Source organism: Pelmatolapia mariae, linkage group LG1 (genome assembly GCF_036321145.2).
Source record: "Pelmatolapia mariae isolate MD_Pm_ZW linkage group LG1, Pm_UMD_F_2, whole genome shotgun sequence".
In the NCBI taxonomy this organism is placed as follows: domain Eukaryota; kingdom Metazoa; phylum Chordata; class Actinopteri; order Cichliformes; family Cichlidae; genus Pelmatolapia; species Pelmatolapia mariae.
The window spans coordinates 13,654,372-13,674,613 of NC_086227.1; the positions used below are offsets into that span (position 1 = coordinate 13,654,372).

At 42.3% G+C, this 20,242-nt stretch overlaps 1 protein-coding gene across 3 annotated transcripts; it reads left to right on the forward strand.

Moving 5' to 3' along the window:
- The first annotated feature begins 5,773 nt into the window (after positions 1 to 5,773).
- mapk6 (mitogen-activated protein kinase 6) lies at positions 5,774 to 19,762 on the forward strand. 3 transcript variants are annotated; one of them, XM_063472883.1, is made up of 9 exons: positions 5,774 to 5,985; positions 7,374 to 7,571; positions 9,853 to 10,762; positions 10,883 to 11,200; positions 15,642 to 15,786; positions 16,183 to 16,347; positions 16,484 to 16,679; positions 16,857 to 16,974; positions 17,330 to 19,762. In XM_063472883.1, the coding sequence occupies exons 3-9, from the start codon at positions 10,526 to 10,528 to the stop codon at positions 18,425 to 18,427; spliced, it is 2,277 nt and encodes a 758-aa protein (XP_063328953.1). In that variant the 5' UTR covers positions 5,774 to 5,985; positions 7,374 to 7,571; positions 9,853 to 10,525; the 3' UTR covers positions 18,428 to 19,762. The 3 variants fall into 3 exon arrangements, with proteins under 3 accessions (XP_063328953.1, XP_063328937.1, XP_063328946.1); XM_063472867.1 differs by lacking the exon at positions 7,374 to 7,571; XM_063472876.1 differs by lacking the exons at positions 5,774 to 5,985; positions 7,374 to 7,571 and adding an exon at positions 8,944 to 9,071.
- The last annotated feature ends 480 nt before the right edge of the window (positions 19,763 to 20,242 follow it).

The following is a 20,242-nucleotide window of genomic DNA, read 5'->3' on the forward strand; positions in this document are numbered from 1 at the left end:
GCAGGGTTCTAACTAACCAGGTAGCTTGTATTCTCCCAACAATACTTTCTTTAAAATATAACACATTTTGGCATATGTGACGTGATATTTTAAATCTCCGACAAGCTTTTAGGAGAATTTATTCATTTTGTTTACTGACAGAATGACACATGCACAGGCAAACACTTTCAAATACATAAACTCCTTGCTGGAGGTAATTAGTTAGCTTTAAAAGCTTTCTATTCATTTACTAATTTATTTAACCCTTGGGGAGAACCAGACTAGCTGTGTTCCTCTGCATCTCTGCTTAGCTAAGCTATCAAACTGCTGGCCTGAGCCTCACACTATAACCACAATGATTTGAGTGATACTGATCTTCTTATCTAACGCTAACAAAAATCCTTTTAAAAAAAGACTTGATGCCCTTGGAAAGACAGGATTTCCTTATTTATTTATTTATTTTCTATAAAACCACCTGAGCTCCTTTGCAGGTACGCAAAACCTCACAATTTAAATGTGGACAAATAGAGAGAAAGTATTTATAATGTGTCTGCATTGCCTGAGGGTCTGTGGATGGATTTACCAGGGATGATGGAATCAGTCCTCACTTCCCACTTCAGCATTTGATTTGTCTGTGGCACTTGATTTATCCACACAGTCACCTATTCATTAGCAGCTATATATAGAACACATTCAGGCATGCATGACTGCATACCACACATTCACATAGCAAAAGCCTCTCTATTGATCTGTCCGTCATTACCGGGGCATTTACGTCAGTGGAGGTTCGCTCATTTCAACAGAAAGAGAAATGGTTCTGGTGAATAGAGGGGAGCACTGCAGGGTAGGCAGGGCACTCGCTGTCGTCTGGCATTATGTAACTACTGGTCTATGCTATAGCCCATCTAACCCAAATCTACTGCAAACTCATATGAGCTTTTAAATGGATTTTTGGGTGAAGTCTGCACTGCCTGATGGCCTCATGTAATCCTCCTTGATAAGAATAAGGCAGACAAGGGTCCAACAGTTGCTAGAAGAACCCTAATCCCTTTTCACTTGTATTTCTTTAATTATGCAATATATTCCTCAGCATTGCAGAGGAACAGAGATGAACTGAACTGCAATGACCTATCCACTAAAAAACCTTGCACCAAGCTTTCAGCCCACACTAGGGTGTACTGTGGAGCATGTAGTGCAGCTAAGAAAATATATACGCATGTAAAGCACACTCTCAAGGCTCTAAATTACCCAATGAGCACACACCTCAGTTGGTCCAAGAGCTGTGGCATTCCATGGTACAGGATTACATGTTATTGCAAAACAAACCCGAGTTCAGTGTCCTCTGATAGAGAGGGATGCAGTGCAATCGACCTGAAACAACAGCAAGGTGTTTTTCCACCTTCCGGTCACATCGTGCCATAGTAGCGCAAGTTAATAATTGATGATTTACACAGGCCAATCAATCAGATGTCACAGACGTGCCTGTTGTGCGACTGGAAAATCCCACTTTCAAGCCTGTGTTTACGGTCACCGGAGAACAAGCTCATATTGACTTTCAAACCCCAGCATATCCTTGGAGGATTTGTCTCGAACAAGGACCCCTAAGCATTTTTTGCAGCACTGGGCCTGTGATGTCATCCCAGCGATGTGATTGGCCAATCCCAGGAGAGCAATGTGAAACCCTTTTATCCAATAATTTGTATGTGAGGGTGGGCTGATGCCAGTGACAGCCTAGCTAGGTGAGGCCAAGATTGGCCAGACGGGCTCCCCATTAACCCTGTCACTCTGCTGATAGAAGTGAATGCTCTGTGCCCCCCCAATGCTACATCGATCCGCTGATCCGCAGTGACAGACACACAGAGCCAAAGCAGGGGGGCTCAGAAAGCGGGGCGGTAAGAGCAGCTGCAGCGTTATTCACTGACTTCTGTCACAGCGAGGTGTGATCATATGCTAGTAATCTCAACACTTTGGTTGGCTTCATAGCCCAGTATTGCTTCTCAACAACACACCAGCCACTCTGCCATGCCCCTGAATTTTGAGATATTATAAGAGAGGGTTTAGTTGATGGGAAAGCTGAAGTGAGATTCAGGCTCATCTGGGATCAGTCTTTAAAGAGTGCTGGTGTGACAGAGGAAGCCAATCAATCCCATGCCCATCGCTGGTGTGACCCCGATGTGTGATAAGAAGCTTGATGCTGCGGCTGCCGAGGATTTGAGAGAGCTGCTAAAGTCAGACAATGGAAATGCGTCTGTGTGACGGAAAGTCAGAGAGGAAAGATAAGGATGATCTTATGTAATTATTCAAAATTAAGTCTTCTAACTGCACCATAACCCCTTTGTGCATAAATAAGCACAAACACATTTTAGATAAGATAAGACAAGACAAGACAAGATAAGATAGACGAGTTTAGAAAAATCATCTGATTCAGCTCGTAAACATGAAAAAATCACATTGAAGGAGAATAATGCAGAAGTTCGAGACAGGAGAGAGTTGATACTGATGGCACAGGATGTCCTGGGTCTTATTTTAAACCCAAATATTATGAGTAATAAGACCTTGTAGACAGTAAAAAGACAGTGACGGGACAGAGGTGTTGTATCATTATCACACATCGAGATATCTGATATTAAACGCAGCTTTTTCATTTGCAGGTGTGTCATACTTCATATCGTTATCATAGTCCAGCTCTCCCTCAGTCTTCTGTGGACAGCATGCTCTGGGTGGACTTATCTCGGCTTTATGATCTCCTTCAGGATTTGTTCTGGCACTGCTGTGGCGTAAAACATGGTCAGCATCTGACTTTGACCTTGTTTTCTAATCTTTACGCTTTTATTGCCATGAAAAGAAAAAAGAAAACAAACTTTCCACTCAAGTGTCATCAAACGTTTAGCAACTTACCTTGAAATGAACCTCGTATCAGGTTTATGATGTACTCAGAATCCCGGCTCATTTAGAGGAATTATTTTAATCTATTAATAATCAACATGCTCTTGCTCAATACAGTGGTTGCTCTTTTATTTGCTTTTGATTACTATTATGCAATAATATCCTGCCATACAGCTTCAGATGTTTGGACAGTGACTTTTAATAATCTGTCTCACCTGAACCTGTTGAATACATTCAAACACATAAGCAGCGAATGCTTTCTGCATTAGTGCCGTTAAGAAACCTTCAGATTCCAGGGCCTCTGATCCTCTTACATCACCGCCAAACACCCAGTTTTATCTCTGACCCCATACAAACAAATCCATTCACATCAAGCACACAGAACACACAATACGCACAGTGTACCTGCCAGATCACTTAATCATTTCACTTCAGAGTATCCCAAGAATGTACTATTTTGTCATTTGTGTGGCGGGCGAGGAGCAGACAAAACAGGTTATATCACATCAGAGAGCGGACGGCTCATACCCCCAGCAATCCTGCGTGTGAGGATTCTCCACTCACAGATGGCGAGAGAAAAAGAAAAGAAAAGGCAGATGGTCTTTTCCTCTCCTCGCATTTCATCTCACTTTTTGCTTCCAAAAATACAGCACTGAAAAGATGCTGATAAAAAAAAAAAACAATTACACATTTATAATCTGCAGACACGCAGTTCTGGTTTCTGACTTATTCAAAATCTATCTTTCGTGGAAAGCAGAGATTTCATTCTGACACACTTTTTGGTCATGCGGTTGATACGATGATTGAACTTTGTGTTCATTTAAAAATCACTAGAGATATCATTCTGCAATCTTTTAATTTCAAAGGTGATTTGATACTGAATACACGCTACACATGGTGTGGTCTCATCTTAGAATTGAACCAAAGTACACGTTAACCACGAAATAAAAAGAACAGCCTGATTTTCATGCCAGTGGTGGTGGCACTATTGTGTCTTGCGTAATCGTACTGTCACATCCCACTAACAATCTCCAGCTGGAGTAAATCGTTTGAACAGCTGGATGTGAACTCATCTGTCCTTGACATGAACTTAAGTGTCGTTAAATATGCTCCTTCAATCCAGACTGAAGACAGACAGACAGTTCACAAACACTTGGATTTTCTAGCGTCAGTGGATTATTATTTTTATTGTTCAGTTTTATATAAATATACTTTTTTTTATTGTGCCCCCATGTGGTTTTAAGTTGAACTTTTTTCCTTTTAAATTCAAAAATGTGCACTTGTTGACTTGTTCTGTGTTGTTTTTTTGTCTCATACAGCACCCCAAAACTACCTGTATGCATGAAATGTGCTTTTTCAATACAGCTGGCTTGCTTTAAGTTTGAGAAGCAGTGCAGCAGTGAAGTCCAGTTCAATTTAAACACAACAAGCTTTGGAAATAAAGTGATCATACATGAAAAAAAAGGTTTTAAAACACAGAAACACTACCTGATCTGTCAAGATATGCAAGTCATGCCATTGCATAAACACATTTGCCCCTTGCACTGGAGACACAATGACAAACACTTCACAGCCTCTTTCACAACACTGTGAAATACCCGACTAGCGCAGCACCAGACAGAGAGTGTATGGATTATATAGCTGCTGTACACGTCCTGTGGTCATATGGTCATTTACAAGGGTGCGGGAGTTGAAACTCCTTTGTGAGCCGTTCTGCACCTTAGTTTGAGCTCCAGTGAGGCAGACTGTTATATAACAGAGGACACTGTAGTGAAAAGCATCAGAGATTAGTGCTGGTCATTCTACCGAGAGCAGGACTTATTGCTTCTGTAAGCTGTGCTATGTAACGGTTTTTCACTGCACTCAGGCAGGGTAATCAGTGATTAATTAATCAATGCTGTTTAACAAGTGAGCGCAACATTGCTCGCGCAGGCGATGCTCATGGCAGCGCACAAGTTTACAGCATAAGCACTGCACTCCATTGATTAATTCCTCGCAAACAAGTGACGATTTAGAAAGCAAAATATAGGCAAACAACCCCTAACCCCTAATGCTCTCACATGCATATTTTGATAACATACAGCTGGTCCAGACTCTGCAGCGGTCTGGTTTAGATATCAAACAAATGTGCATGCACGTATTTCCTTACAGTCCAAACATGCCAGCCTGTCAAGCCTGTCAAGACACCGGGACGTGCTGCACGACAAGTAGACAGGACAGAGGAAGGAGCACCGCCAGAAAGTAGCAGACCTGGTGAGATGCTGTGATTAGGCAGAGAACAGACACAGGTTTCAGGGAAGGCAAAACCAGATTTGTGGGGCAAGAGAAAAACTGGAAATGATTTTTCCTGTAGAATTAGCAGAGACTGATGTCTGGCATTTGTAAATTCACAAGTTCACGAACACCCTTACTGAAACAGACAATGAAAAAGAGCAATAAACCCAGAGGACACCCCTTCCAAGGATGCACCACATGCCCACACATAAAAGGGTCTCTTTGTGCAGATGTATCTAGTCTGGTTGTCTGCAAACAATGACTTGATAGTCAAGTTTTGAAATGTGTGACCAAAACCAGTTTTCTCCCATTTAAGCAAATTGATTTTTTTTTTAAAGAAAAAAAAGACAAATAACTCCTGAGTGTCTTGCCTAGAAGCAAGAGTTTATTTCAGGACAGGCTACAGATAATTAACTCTTTTTCTTTTTACAAAATAAAAGTGAGCAGTTCTGAAAATAACAGGGATTTTTTTTAAGAATGAGAAAAGAGTAAGAAAAGTGGCAGAGAGAGAAAGAGAGAGAGAAAGGTGGATTCTATGTGTCTGACACACTGCTCTGTCTAAGGCCAAGCCATACACAGTGCAGTCTCCTCCCCTCTCCGGCTTGGCCTATATTAACTTTCCATGGAGCTCCACCTCACAACCAGAGGCACATGGAGTAGGATAACACACCGCCAAGGCTCTGAGAATACATTCACACACATATAAACGGACAGTGGAGTGCACTGGGTCTTTCAAGCTTTCTGCCTTTCGGACTAGGAGTGACGGACACACAGCATACTCTTCTGAATGGACTATTAAATCATGCACCATGTTGCTCCATTCGTCACTGGAGAATTTCAGCCATGGTAAGAGACCAGAAGATTTTTGTCTTTCATAAAGGAATGAGCAAGCTTGAGAGTGACAAGAGCTGAGGACATTTTAGTTTTTGTGCAGACTTTGTATAAATGAAGAACAGGTTCAACATAATAAAACAGGGGATGCGTGCAGGAGGATAGCAATGTCCAGAAATGGAGCTGAGATAAACTCAGATACTCTTTAAAGGTGAAAGTGTGTGTTTTAGTAAGAGACTCTTACCACTGTGACAAGCAGGTTGACAGCATGTGCGCACACTCATTTTCCACACACGAGACACTCTGTGCGCAGCAAACAAGACCGATGTACTGCAATAGTGCTGTGTTTGTGTTGGGCCAATGATTAAAAGACAGTGGCAGAAACAGAAGTAAATTACCAACATCTCAGTCAGATGTTTCGTTGTAAGACTTGGAGAAACAGTTCTCTTATATCTCATGATAAAAGAGAGGAAGCCCGGAGCACAGAGTGTAATGACCCTGCGTGGTGGAGATATATCATTAATAACTGAAATGTAAGTAACAGAAGTCAGGATCTTCTGACTCAAACATGATCAAAACGTGAAGGCAGGGTCTCATGAAAGATACAATATGTGACTTTATCTTCTGTCCTCCATTCTTGGCTCTATACCACAGAGCAAAGAGCACTCGTAGCTGTATATCATATTCCGTTAATCGCAGTGGAGGTTTTTTATCGCACACAATCAGTGAGTTAAGTGCAAAAGGACTAGATGCCAGTAAAAGGAAGTTCTCTCTTTCTGATTTCTACCCGATCAGCTCAAAGAAAGTGACTTGGAACAAAGACAGTGAAGCTTCTACCTGACCTTTTTGTAGAGGATGGTTCAGGAATCAAATAAAGGATCATTTTGGCAACATTTGCATCACTTTTTACAAGCACACTCAATGCAGTTTCTAAAGGCAGTTTCACTCATCTTTTCTAGAAAAGCCGCTTATAAATAATAGATTTACCAAACCAACAAATAATAAATAAATAAATACACCTCAGCTAGATCTTTATGCTTTTAAAATATAGCTCATAAAAGTGCGTTATTACATAACTCTACGCCTTAGGGAGCATTAATGGACGGGATAACATATAGCCCAATCGTAATCTGATGTTCAGAGCAGCGGTGAACTATATCATGTCTTTTCCCAACATTTCTCTCTCTCCGTCTCACTCGTAACCGAGTCGCATCACGTTCCGGCAGCATGTAGTTTCTCTCTGTCCTCCATCGCAGAGCCCACCCCGGCCCGTAAGAGCCAGCCGCATTGTCGGACACATGGGCACTCACATGGTCTGCATGCGGATGCTGATGTAGACTTCTGCGGCTATGATGCTCCTTCCTGCCCACCCACCCGTTCCCTCTCCATCCCTCCATTCACAGCATCCACAGAGAGGGAGGACCGGGCGCTTCGCGGGACCATCCGTAGAATGAGGGAATCAAATCAGTGCCGTATTTGATTTCTTCACTTCTTTTCCTCGGGATGTGTAATCCTCGCGGAGATCTGATGTGACGTGATGTCGGGCCGCTAAAAGAGAAACACCTTGTCGGTGCCAAAGGGAGTAAATCCGCATGGCGCATGTGAGTGACCTGTCCGGGTTTTTTTTTAAGTCACTGACAAGACCACTACTGCACGTCACTAAAAATAAATAAATAAAATGAAACAAAAAGCTAGAAAACAGCTTCGTTTTGCAAAGAAAAGACAAATAATACCATTCTTACTATTGATGCTGCTTTGAATAAAATTTAACAATGGTTGGAAAATAGAGGGATGACGCTTTCTCAACAGAAATTCTGAGAGGCAATAAATAGGCAATAATTTTCTATTTGGAGGACAACTCAAATTTTAAATGTAAAATACTAAAGAGCAAAGTGTAAGCAAATGATGCACTGAGGTGTTTCAACTAAAATGAACAGCTGTATCTGCTCTGCAGGTTATAATGCAGTATTTCCACCACCCAGATTGCCAGATAGGAGATCAAATAGGCTGGGTACAGAATGTTCTTCCTGGTCCATTATCTTGTGGCATCCTCATTTTATGTTGCATCATAGAACAAGTGACAAAAAACAAAACAAAACAAAAAACTGTTTCTAGAGGTTTGTTACTTCTGGGGGTTAGTCTATTATAAAATGGCCTGCAGTTACAGCTGGTTGAACTTTGCATGCATCAGGAGGTGATAATGAGGATGGTGATGGTGAGGTCATATTTCCTGCAAGTATTATTGCCTGTGGTACAGTGCTGTTATCACTTGGTCTATAAACACAAACACTGAGCTGGAATGAACTCCAACTTCAAATGTTTTGAATGACTCCTGCTGTATTCAAGTACTGCTCGAAGCTTACAGCTCCACATATAAATATAGATACAGATATACAGATATATCTGACTGTCAAAGGTCTGGGCAATAGATTATTTTTTGTGTTTTTATTTTTATTTGTTTTTAACCAATTCAGTCACCAGTTGCTGACATTTTAGCTGCTTACCAACTTAATTGTTCATTACACTGCTAAAATATCAATACATGTATTATGAGTTATATGACACAGTTGTGTTTCTGCGATAATAAAAATGATCAGAAACATGAGGTGATTAATTCGTGATTTTTAGAAATAATGCAAATAATCTAAGTTAAACTTAATTATTTATGAAGCAGTGCCAACTCACTGCATCTAAACTAGGGCATGTTATTGTCTGAATAATGAACCCAGTGAACCCAGAGTGGGGTTAGGGTATTAGAACTAAAGATAATTACAGTATTCTAAATATGTAATAGTGGGTTGATAATAATTTTAAAAATAAATCAGGAATATTTATTTGTAAATAACTGCTAGTATGCAACTAAAAGCTGGGGGAAACAACAAATAAGTAAAACTAAATTGTTGTTTGTTGAAGACTCGTAGTCGTAGTAGACATATTTCCGACAGTCAGTGAAGGTGGCCTTGTGACGTCGCTGCTGCCTTTCTCTACCTAGCCTAAATGGCGATTGCAACAGATCCGCATAGCACCGGGAGCGGATCGCAGTCAAACCTCGTCTGGGTTTGATTAAAACTATAGCCTGCCTAATGCAACAAACAAGGACCGTGAGTAACATGTTATATGTAGATTTTGATTATTATTTACATGTTATGTTGGTTTCGCTGAGGATTCGCTGTTATTCGAGCCGTTTAATCGACGTCGGCTTTGTGCTGCTTAGCGCTAGAAAAGCTGTACCACGTAGTCAGAAGCCTCCGCCAACAACGACCCCTTTGTTCGCGCTGTCGGCACATTTCTCGCTGGCTTAATGTTTTTTAAGTATATAAAATGAGTGATGTAGTGAGATATGTTTTCCACATATAATTTAGCTCATGTTAACGTCAAAGGGTGGTCATGGTTATGTTCAAAATTAGATCGACGGCGGTCTCTCGCTTGCTTGCCGTTATTCTGCCTTTCTTCGCTTTTTTTTTTCTCCCCCGCAAGCTAGTCAACAGAGACCGGGGGCCAAAAGTAGGCGCTGTGAACACGGTTATTCGTCTTTAATGTGTACTATTCGTGTACTCTCGTGGATACTGATCTTCGTGAAGCTTCTAAATGTTATCTCTTTAATTTTAACGATACCTAGAAAACCGGACCAGCAGGCGCTTCACTGGAGCTGGGAGCGGGGGAGGGGTTAGCTTCTCGTAATGTCACCGCGTTCAAAAGCCGGCCGAGCGAGGCAGCTTGTTGCTTAATGGAAATCCCTAACACATGTCAGCCTTACAGAGTGAGACATCTTCATAGAAGACGGAAACAGTGTGTCAAATGATGGGCTTAAACCCAGTTTGCTCTGCCACCATATATGTGTTCTCACACTTATTTTTCTTGTTTTTTTTCTTTGTCTTTCAGGTTATATCCAAGTAAAATGGATGATAGTTTTGATTGCGACTGTGGCGAGCTAGAGCCACCTGATCACTGAGGCTGAGAAATTACTTTAGAGACTTAAAGGCCAGACTCATTTCAATTTTTATAGACGACGTGACTTGACAGGAAAACTATACAGCCAGATCTATACATATATTTAAAAAGGAAAAAAAAGAAAGAAAAGAATTAGCAGTGCGTTTACGCACATTTCACATGAAGCTGCTCAGGACCAGTCATACACTGAATGTATTTGCACTGTGAGGATGCAATTACGTGCTTTTATAGTTTAAGATCGTGCCAGTGCGCTTTAATTTGCCTCAAAGACCATTCCATTTGCCGTCTACAAACACTAGTTTACTTAGAGCTGTTCATTTAAATATATTCACACATTCAGGATTGGAGGATGAATTCAACTTTAAAAATTTCTCTCCTTACTCAAAATGGAAGGAAACTTTGACTACACATTAATACCTTGCATCTGACAGTGACAGCTAGAGGGGGTGACTTGGTAGTCGTCTGTACAGGGGTCAGCCGAACCTCTGAAGCAAGGGAGGGGGATTCCTCTGTTAAGTGCGAAAATTGGGCTTGAAACGGGCCAGAGGACTAATATTAGAGATAGCAGAAGCTTGGTGTAGAAGCCCACAAAAAAAAAGTCATTATGGCAGAGAAGTTTGAGTCACTGATGAACATCCACGGCTTTGACCTGGGTTCTCGCTACATGGACTTGAAGCCTCTGGGCTACGGAGGGAATGGCCTCGTGTTCTCAGCAGTTGACACTGACTGTGACAAGCGTGTAGCCGTGAAGAAAATTATCTTGACTGACCCCCAGAGCGTCAAGCACGCCCTCCGGGAAATCAAGATTATCAGACGCCTCGACCATGACAACATTGTCAAGGTATGTTGGCAGGTTCAAAGTTTAAAAAAAAAAGAAAAAGTTGCTATCTTTTTTATCTGGGTGTGACAGAAAATGGAAAGACTTCATGATCAATACATACCCTCCTTTTTATGGCACTAGGTGTTTGAGACGTTGGGCCCCAACGGTCGCAGGCTAACAGAGGATGTGGTGTCTCTTACGGAGGTCAACTCCGTCTACATTGTGCAAGAGTACATGGAGACTGATTTGTGTCAGCTACTGGAGAGGGGCCTTCTCTCAGAGGATCACGCCCGGCTCTTCATGTACCAGCTCCTCAGGGGCCTTAAATACATCCACTCTGCCAATGTGCTGCACCGTGACCTCAAGCCTGCCAACCTGTTTGTCAACACGGAGGACCTGGTACTTAAAATCGGGGACTTTGGACTGGCACGCATTATGGACCCTCACTACTCTCACAAGGTAAGACCAATTGCAGAGTTTTGCTGGTCTGCTGTGGTTTATGATGGGTGGTTATAATGCAGCACAGGCTACAGCGCAAAGCAGAACAAATATAGCAGCATTGGTGAACTCTTTGCCCATATACGAGTGCTCTGCTGCTCTGACACGAGATGTTTATTGCCCAGTAATGTGGTACTCCCCAGGGTGACGCAGTTTTTTGAGCAGGAAGTAAACTAGACAGGATGTGGTTCCTTGAGGTAAGGCCTCGCCTTCCCTTCTCATAAGTGAGGGTTGAAAACAAAGCCGTGGGAAACGTTTTTTTCCATTATGTAAAAGTATAGACGATAAGAATTGGAGATTAGTTTCTGATAATGTGGCTTAATTAAGATGTGCTACAATAGGATCTCCAGCGGAGGGGGGAGGGTAATGTTTTCAAAATGACACAAAACCGGAAGAGTTCAACGTTGCGCCTCCATCAGCTTTCAGAAAAAACTGACGAAGGCTTGAGGCTGCAAAAATTCGTTGTGGACATCCTGCTCTTAAAAAATATAAATAATCACTGAGGATTTGTTACATGTGAAAGGAGAATGCTTTTCATGAGTTCTGTTTGCATGAGGTCATTGCTCCAATAAGCAAATTCTCATGCATGAGACTTTTAGAAGTGAAGAAATTTGTGTCCCTTGCTGTTTTCTTTGTTCATGGCTTTTCACTGGTTTCTGAAAGATGCTTACTGTAAACACATGCTTAGAAAGCCAAATGCTGGCACGCCATCTGTTGAATGCACACATTTTAATGCTTTCTATAAAACCTCCTTTGTTCTGTGAAGCAATGTAATTGTAGCATTAAAGAAGCTGTTTCTGTCTTCAGTGTGAGAAGAGTATAGATCAGCCTGTGTAATTGCAGCCAGGTGGGAGGCCTGTGTAGCTCTTGTGTGTTGCTGTCACCTTTATAAAGGGATGAGGAAATTCCAGTTGATGGCCATATGGTGGTGTAATGTGAGGAAATCTAGGTTGGGAAGCCTGTCCCTCCCTCTGTATCTCTGCCCGGATCTTCTTGAGGTGCTAAGGTAGTCAGATGCTTGCATGTGTCTCGGATTAGTCACAGAAGGGAAATGGGGCTCAAGTGATGGGTGATTTCTCTGGATGGTACAGTCTCATTCATATCCCTTACACATCCAGGCTCCTGCCACACAATGCATCCCTCGAAATAGACTTACGCACCCTTGTTTACCATAACTGGCTTAATATTACTGCGTTTTGGTCATGTAGTCACATTTTCAGCTCTGACTGTTTTCATATGAGTCATGTCTTTTGAGACAGTATGTCACTGCGCACTAGGAAGAGTAAGGTAATAGTTGCTGGGAAGGAATGAGAGCTTCACAGTTTGGTGTCTGTAGCAGGCCAGCCGCTTTAGAGAAGTTTTTATTTTTTCCCTCCTTAAGCTGCTTGCCTGGGGTCAGAGCTCCTGTTCCACTATTGTGTGTTTCAGTACTGCAGCAGATTACTGCTGTTTTGCTCAAAAATGGAAACGCTATAGTCAGATTGACTAACTGGTTTTCCATGAAGCTCTCCTTACTGTGTTTTTGTTTGTTTTGTTTTGTTTTTTTTTTCATTGTTTTTGTGATAATAGCTGTACCAAGAGGCAAAGTTAAGCTAGTATCTTTACCAACCACCTTTTTATGGCTCCTAGACTCATTTAAAGTGAGTGTCTAAGAACAAATGAGGCGTGTTTAAAAATGAACTTAGCACCCCCAGATAACACACCAGTGCCCAGTGGCACAGCGTGAAGGCGTTAAAAAAAACAGTTGGTTTTACTGTTGACCACATGCCACATTCACTGGGGGGCAAATGCTCTTTCACAACCACCCTCTACTTACAGCATAGGGTCCGAGACGCAGTGGTTGGATGCTGGAGTGCAATGTATTTGAATAACATCATTTCTAAAAAAAGCAGCTCTATTTTTCCAGTGAACTTCAATTTCTAGTTTAGCTTCGGTAATGTGATCTTGGATTCATGCATCAGTGGTGCATTCACGAGGCGTTTGTTTAATCCTTTCCTCCCACGCTTTTTCTTTCTTATAATGCCTTGGCTAAAAGACATCAACAGCCCATGGTTCCCTTTAGGCTTTTAATAATCCTGCATAGCTTTGTTTTAAGCACAACTACCTGTTTCTGTGGGGAAACAGTTTCTGTCTCTGTGAGCTTTGAGGTCTCGCCTAATAGTGGCTCATACTCAAGAATGACAAAAATTCACGTGCACTCATCTAACTTTTCCAACCCCAGTTCCCCTCCTTTTCCCAGCCAGCCCTTTGTCTCGTTGTGGGAGCCTTGCTCAGAGCCTTATTTGAAGCTGATCTAAAGCCTGCGTTCGCTTTCAGTCTTGTCCCAAACTTTAGCTAGAGACTAAGCTGAACCAAAAGTCAGTCAAAGAAGCTTTTAACAGTTCTAAACAAGAATTGCTGAGGCTTTAACAATTTTTACTGTGTGTCTAAGCTAAGCAGTTTGAGTGTGTCAAAAATACATTCTCTAGAAGTGACATCCAGTCTAGTCTTCGCTATTCTTGTGATTTATCACTGAGAGATCGTTTGGCTTGGCAAACCATTTAAAGGTTTGTCTTTTTATGACGCCTAGAAAAAGTGGCAAACTTGTCAGACATTCGCATAATTTTGTGCTGCGGAAACAGTTGTGTTTGCATGTTGCGTGTCAGACTATTGAATATTGAAAAAGTGGGCTCTTGTGCTTGCCTGTAGCTTGGTGTAAAGTTCAGTAATTTGAGATGCTATAGAGATGATAGCCGTGACGTTGTTAGGAATGTTATAAAAGACCTTAACAAGGTTTGTTTCTGCCACACATTCATCAAAGTGAACAATTCTAAGCCACAGCTGCAATAAAATGCATACTTGACCCAGTTATTTAGCTACCACTGGGCCTGTCTGGTGCCAGACTTCACAAGATTCAGAATAAATGCAGCAAAGTTGACTTCAGGCTCAATGACTTTTAGAGAGATGGTTTTGATTATTCCACTCTGTACTTTCTTGATTTTAAACAGTAGTTTAATCTTGTTCTGCAGCAAGCAGATGTATCACAAATTATTCAGAGAAGCCAAAGATCCAGATGGAAATGTTTTTTTCTTATTTATTAGGCGCACATCCTCCTCATTTAGTACTTGACAGTTGAACTCTGAAGTGAATCTGTCTTGGCAAGAAAATTGATTACTTATTTTTCAGTCAACAGCTTTATCCTGGATTGGGAGGTGGGGGAGGATCTTTCTGATTCTCCAGAAGCCACCTTTACTGACATCTGGTTAAACCTGCTTGAGGTTGCTCTGACTAACCGCAGCATGTCACATGGAGAGGCCTAGTTGTGAATCATTAAATGTCAGCCTGAGCTGATGTAGATCCGGTGGTGAAGTTATTCACCAGCTGCTGCTGGAGGTACTGACATTGTTAATGCTTTAAAGCCTGCGTGTCTGTCTTTATGGTGAATGGTCCGCTTGAAAATCTGTAAAAGAATTGAGCTGGAAGGTTCACCTAATGCACTTTATGCACTTAGCTGGTAGGCAAACTTTAATCTGGTCCTTTTAGTTCAGAGTCCATTACGCATTGTCCTTACTCTCTGCAATGACTCTTTCAAGCTAACCTAATTTACATTCTCTGCTAAGCTGGATGTGTGTGTTTCTGGATTAGCTGGTTACCTGTAGGAAGGAATACATGTCGTGTCGTTTATAGGTCCCATCAAAACAAGGGCTTGCAGGCACTTAAGGATAGCATGACATCAAGTATTTGTGGCTAAATTTGGGCAGAAATGGGAGCCTCCCTCGGTGGTGAGCAGTCCATTTTGGTCCCACAAACTACCACTGCATGTGGGGGGGAAAAAAGAGCGCAGCAAGGGTGTTGTTTTACCACTTCCCCTCCCCCCATTGAGTGTGTAGACACACACATACAGAGGTCAGCTTCCTTTATGCTTGGTGCCCTCCTGGCCTTATGACTAGTCATGGAATCTGTTTGAGTGCAGGTTAGTGGCAGTGGGGTATTATCCTGCTCAGACTGCTGACATGGCCTGCATGTCTGATCTCCCCTCTTTTCATTGGTCTGTTCTTTTTTGGGCGGGGGGTCTTTGTATGCTGTGTGGCGTACGTGACCAGCACAGAGTACAGCTGTTAAGGAGATGGCACAGGGCTCTGAATGTTTAGCACAGACTTGCAGGATAGTGTCATATCTCCTGTTACCTGTATTGTGTGGCAAACGTGGAGGTACATGAAACAAGGGTAATCATAGCTTTTATTGTGAATCACTGCAGACTTATGAGCATCTTACCTGTGAATGAAGACAAACTGAAAGTAACTGGTCACTCATAACAATAATGATAATGATAATAATAATAATGATAATGCTGCACTATTTCCAGTACTGTAATGTATTTTTTAGAGGGTTACAATTAATGTCTGGTCTCCCACCACGACAGGGCCATCTCTCTGAAGGTCTTGTCACAAAGTGGTACAGATCTCCTCGCCTGCTGCTCTCTCCTAACAACTACACCAAAGCCATCGACATGTGGGCTGCTGGCTGCATCTTTGCTGAGATGCTCACAGGGAAAACCCTGTTTGCAGGTAAATGTTGACTCAGTTTGTTATGTCAGACTCACTCCTAACACCTTGTGTAAAACCAGTCTTTAAGGTGGCTCAAGTGACAGAGGTAAATGTCAAGTATAGGTGTGATGACGCATATGCTAATTTTGTTAGTCATTAAGTCTGTTAAACACATGGTAAACCAGACAGTCTGGTTTTCTTTCGGTTTGACTTTGCGTATTCGGCCGGTGCAGGGAGAGACTGTTCTTGTTAAAACAGCCTTGAGCTGACCACAAGGCAAATGAAATCTCAATTCCCATGATCTGAAGCAGATCATGGGAATCGAGGCTGCCTCACTCAAACTCCCTCAGTCATGCAGAAGTTGAGTCATGGGTTCTCTTCTAAAAAACTCCATAATATTTCTGTTTGCTGTTTCAGGAGCCCATGAACTGGAACAGATGCAGCTGATCCTGGAGTCAATCCCTGTACTACGAGACGAAGACCGCCAGGAGCTCCATAGCGTAATTCCCGTCTTTATCCGCAATGACATGACCAAGCCTCACACACCATTGGCCAAACTGCTGCCTGATGTCAGTCCGCAGGGTAAGTACCACTTTAATTAATCAGAAGTACTTGGAGCCTTATGAAGTGCTTGTGAACCCAGGGTCATGGTCGTGTACTTCATAGATCACATCTCGTATTTCCAGCTTGATAATCTCATTGTCCTTCTCCTTTACAGCCCTTGATTTCCTGGAGAAGATCCTGACCTTTAACCCCATGGATCGTCTGACTGCGGAAGAGGCCCTGGCACACCCCTATATGGCTGACTACTCCTTCCCCCTGGATGAGCCTGTGTCTCTGCACCCCTTTCACATTGAGGATGAGGTAGATGATATCCTGCTCATGGACCAGAGCCACAGCCACACTTGTGACAGGTGTGCCTTCTCACTTATTTCCCTCTCACATATTCTCTTGGGATTAACTTCAGCGGAATTTGTTTTGCTGTGCTTGCTGCAAGTGAGCAGCTCTTACTGTTTGACTAGAGTTTATTTGCAAACTTAGTCTGTATATGACTGTTGCTAATGAAGTCTTTCTATTTCTTACTCCATTAGGTATCATGAGAGCCAGTTCTCAGAAGCTGACTGGCATTTGCACAGCACCCATGACCCAGACGAAGTTCAGGTTGACCCAAGGGCACTCTCCGATGTAACGGATGAAGAGGTCGTCCAGGTGAGTTATTTTTGACAAACCTTTCAATACTACTATCAAAACTATTTTCACTGCTTTTTCAGAACCTTAAGGATGATTAATTCTGGGTAAGGAAGCAAGTATTGGATTGATCTTAAAGCGGTATACATCAATAAAAGCCTTAAGGCCGGGTTGAGCTTTATTGCTAACATAAATAAACAAGATTTCAGAGGCGGCCTTCCTTGAATTTTACATGTATTTTTGTTTGGATAGGCTTAATCCATGTCTGAAAAAAGCTAGGTGCAAGAGTGCTCATTCCTTACTAATATAAATTGGATTTAAATCAGTACTGACTTAAATGATCAGATTCTGAAAGGTGGCTGTTGTCTCTTTCTAGGTGGATCCTCGTAAATATGCTGATGGAGATCGAGAGAAGTTCCTGGACGAGCCGTCCTTCGATTACTCAACCCCATTCCCACTAGAGAGATCTTGGCAGGATGACCACCACGAGAACAAATACTGTGACTTGCAGTGTAGCCACACCTGTAACTACAAGGCTGTGTCACCCTCCTACCTGGACAATCTCATCTGGAGAGACAGTGAAGTCAACCACTACTACGAACCCAAGCTTATCATCGACCTCTCCAACTGGAAGGAGCAGCAGAGCAAGGAGAAGGCAGACCGCAAGTCCAAGAGCAAATGCGAGAAGAACGGGCTGGTAAAGGCTCAGATCGCATTAAAGGAGGCAGAGAAGAGCCCTGTAGAGAAGGACAAAGTGCAAGAGAAACACCAGACGGAAAAGCCTCAGAGCCAGCAGAACCAAGGCTTTGACTTTGACTCCTTCATTGCCAGCACCATCAAGCTGAGCCTGCAGCCAGAGCCCTGTCAGGAGGTGACCCTGCTCAACGATGTGGGGCTCCTGAATGAGGTGGGCCTCCTGAACGAGCTCAACTTTTCTGTCTCCCAGCTCGAGGCTCCTCGCTCAACCTCTATGTCCAAGTCCATAAGTCAGGAGAAGGAGGAGAAGTGCCTGGTAAATCTCGCCCAGCTAGGTGGCGGAGGGCTGGGAGTGGTCGGCGGGGACTGCGTCTGGCCTGCTCGCCCCTGGGAGAGCTCTGGGGACACGGTCGGAGAGAACGGCATTTTGATAGACGAAGCGTGCTGGGACATTGGCAAAGAGGACCACCTCCAGAAGGAAAGCCCTTACACCAGCTACCTGGACCACCTGTTCAGCAGGAGAGAAGAAGCCGTCTCCGAGACTGCCAGCCCGCAGATTGGGTCCCCGGTGGTGAGAGAGCTAGACGAGAGCTTCCTTGACAGAAGCACGGAGATTGTGCTCAATATGCAGCTGGACTCTCTGGCCCTTCCTGGCTTTGACAGCACTGATGACTTGCCTCTAAAATCCATCCAGGCGTCCCTCACCCCCTGCGCTGTCAAATGCTCCCCACAAATTGCCCACAAAACATACAGCAGCATCTTCAAACATCTTAATTAAGGAAATGTATATCTTCCTCACAGTGCAAAATCTAGGCAGTTTTGTTTTTATGTTGCTTTTTTTAAATAATATGGTATACTGTACTTGAATCATTTCATACCTTTTTTTTTTTTTGTTATTATTATGGTTGTTTTGTTTTTTTAAAGAGTCGAAAAGGGTGATTTTATTTAAAGAGTTCATCACTCTGAGCCTTGATCACCAGGCCTTCATGGGTTAATGTCTACACCCTCATTGCTATACTGGCATGTCACTCGCACATTTAAGTACTGTAGATGAAAGGAGAGCGGGAAAGAAGTATCTAGAGGAGGGAGGATGAGGAAGAGAGGATTTAAGAGATGAAGTTTGGCCGTTTTGGGTGTGACATAAAGAAGGAAGGTAGACGCTAACATTGCTGTGGGGTTTTAAAGTGCTCTCAAACAGCCTTTCCTGGGATGGGGTGTCTTGTTTGTCATGTTTTTTTGTTTTTCCTTCTTTTTAAAATATTCTTTGACCTTCTGACATTTTTTTTTCCCTGAAGAAAGCTTCCTTGAAAACCCTTTCATACTGTAAATCTGACACATGATGCCAGCAGCAACCATTATCGTAGGCGTTAATGTAAATGTGTTATCTACCTCAAGGTAACAGCCGCGAGAGACACTCGAAGCCGCACTAGTGCTTTACACACATGACCATCCTCATACCATGAAATGAAGTGGTCGCGTAGATGAAATCTGTCTCACTTTGTCAATTAACATAGTGAGGTGTTTCAGTAATCATTTATTTATTTCTAGCAAAATGTGCGCTATTTATTTTATCAAAATGTGTTATTTCAATGTGATTATTGAAGATTTGAGGAGTTGGGCAGACTTCCATTTTCATTTTTGGCACTATACGGGCGTGCAAGTGTTCTTTTGTTTTAAGGTAGGATGCATATTCATGTGTTATGTTGAAGTCGAGGCTTTCCATTTTCCATCAATACTGTTCTAATGGATATCTTTTTTTTTTTTCTTTTTTTAAAAAATGGGTGCGTTCTGTCTTTAGTGGAAAAAAATTATTTTATGGTTTAAAGAAGCGCCTAAAAGTCTTAATTTTTTTTATCCAAATGTAAAAAATAAAATAAAATTGCGTGCATGGAGGCAGGAGAAAGGTACATTTAAAAGTACAGTTAATGGTGAGTATAAATGTACGTCAGTTTTAATTGTACTTTTTTTTGTTTGTTAAATTTCTATGTACTTTTTCCAGGCAAGCATGATGAAATTAGGTTAAGGTGTAGCATGTAGAACACTTACGGACTTTTTTTGTAATCATTGGTTCCCCTGTTCTACAAAATATCTCAATAAAAATTATTGGCAGAGAGTTTGGCCTCCTTCTCTTCCTTGTTCTTGATCGGGGATGGGCCCCGTCAAAAACCCGGTCCTTGTCGGAGAAGACGTGCCGCCAAATCTACGTGCCACTTTTAAAGTCCAAGTAAGCAGACTGGATTTCACTGGAAGTGCTGGGGACACGGGATTTGAATCACCAGCTAAATGTAGCTCTGGTTGAGACCACCATATTTCAAAGCTGCCAACTTGGTTTCCACCTGCTTCTCATATAAAATGCTACAGAGAAGCGAGCGGGATTACACGACGAGTACTTTTCCATTCTACGGTCCTGTTCTGTAACACTGACGCAGCATAACTACATTTCCAAACTTCCTGTTAGGGAACAACTTGACGAGATGAAATCGGACTGTGGAGAAATAATAGCTTTTTGTAGGGTGTGGTGACATTGTCAAAGTCACTCTGACAGTTAATTTTCACATCAATCATGCAGGATAGTAGGGTTGTTTGGATTTTT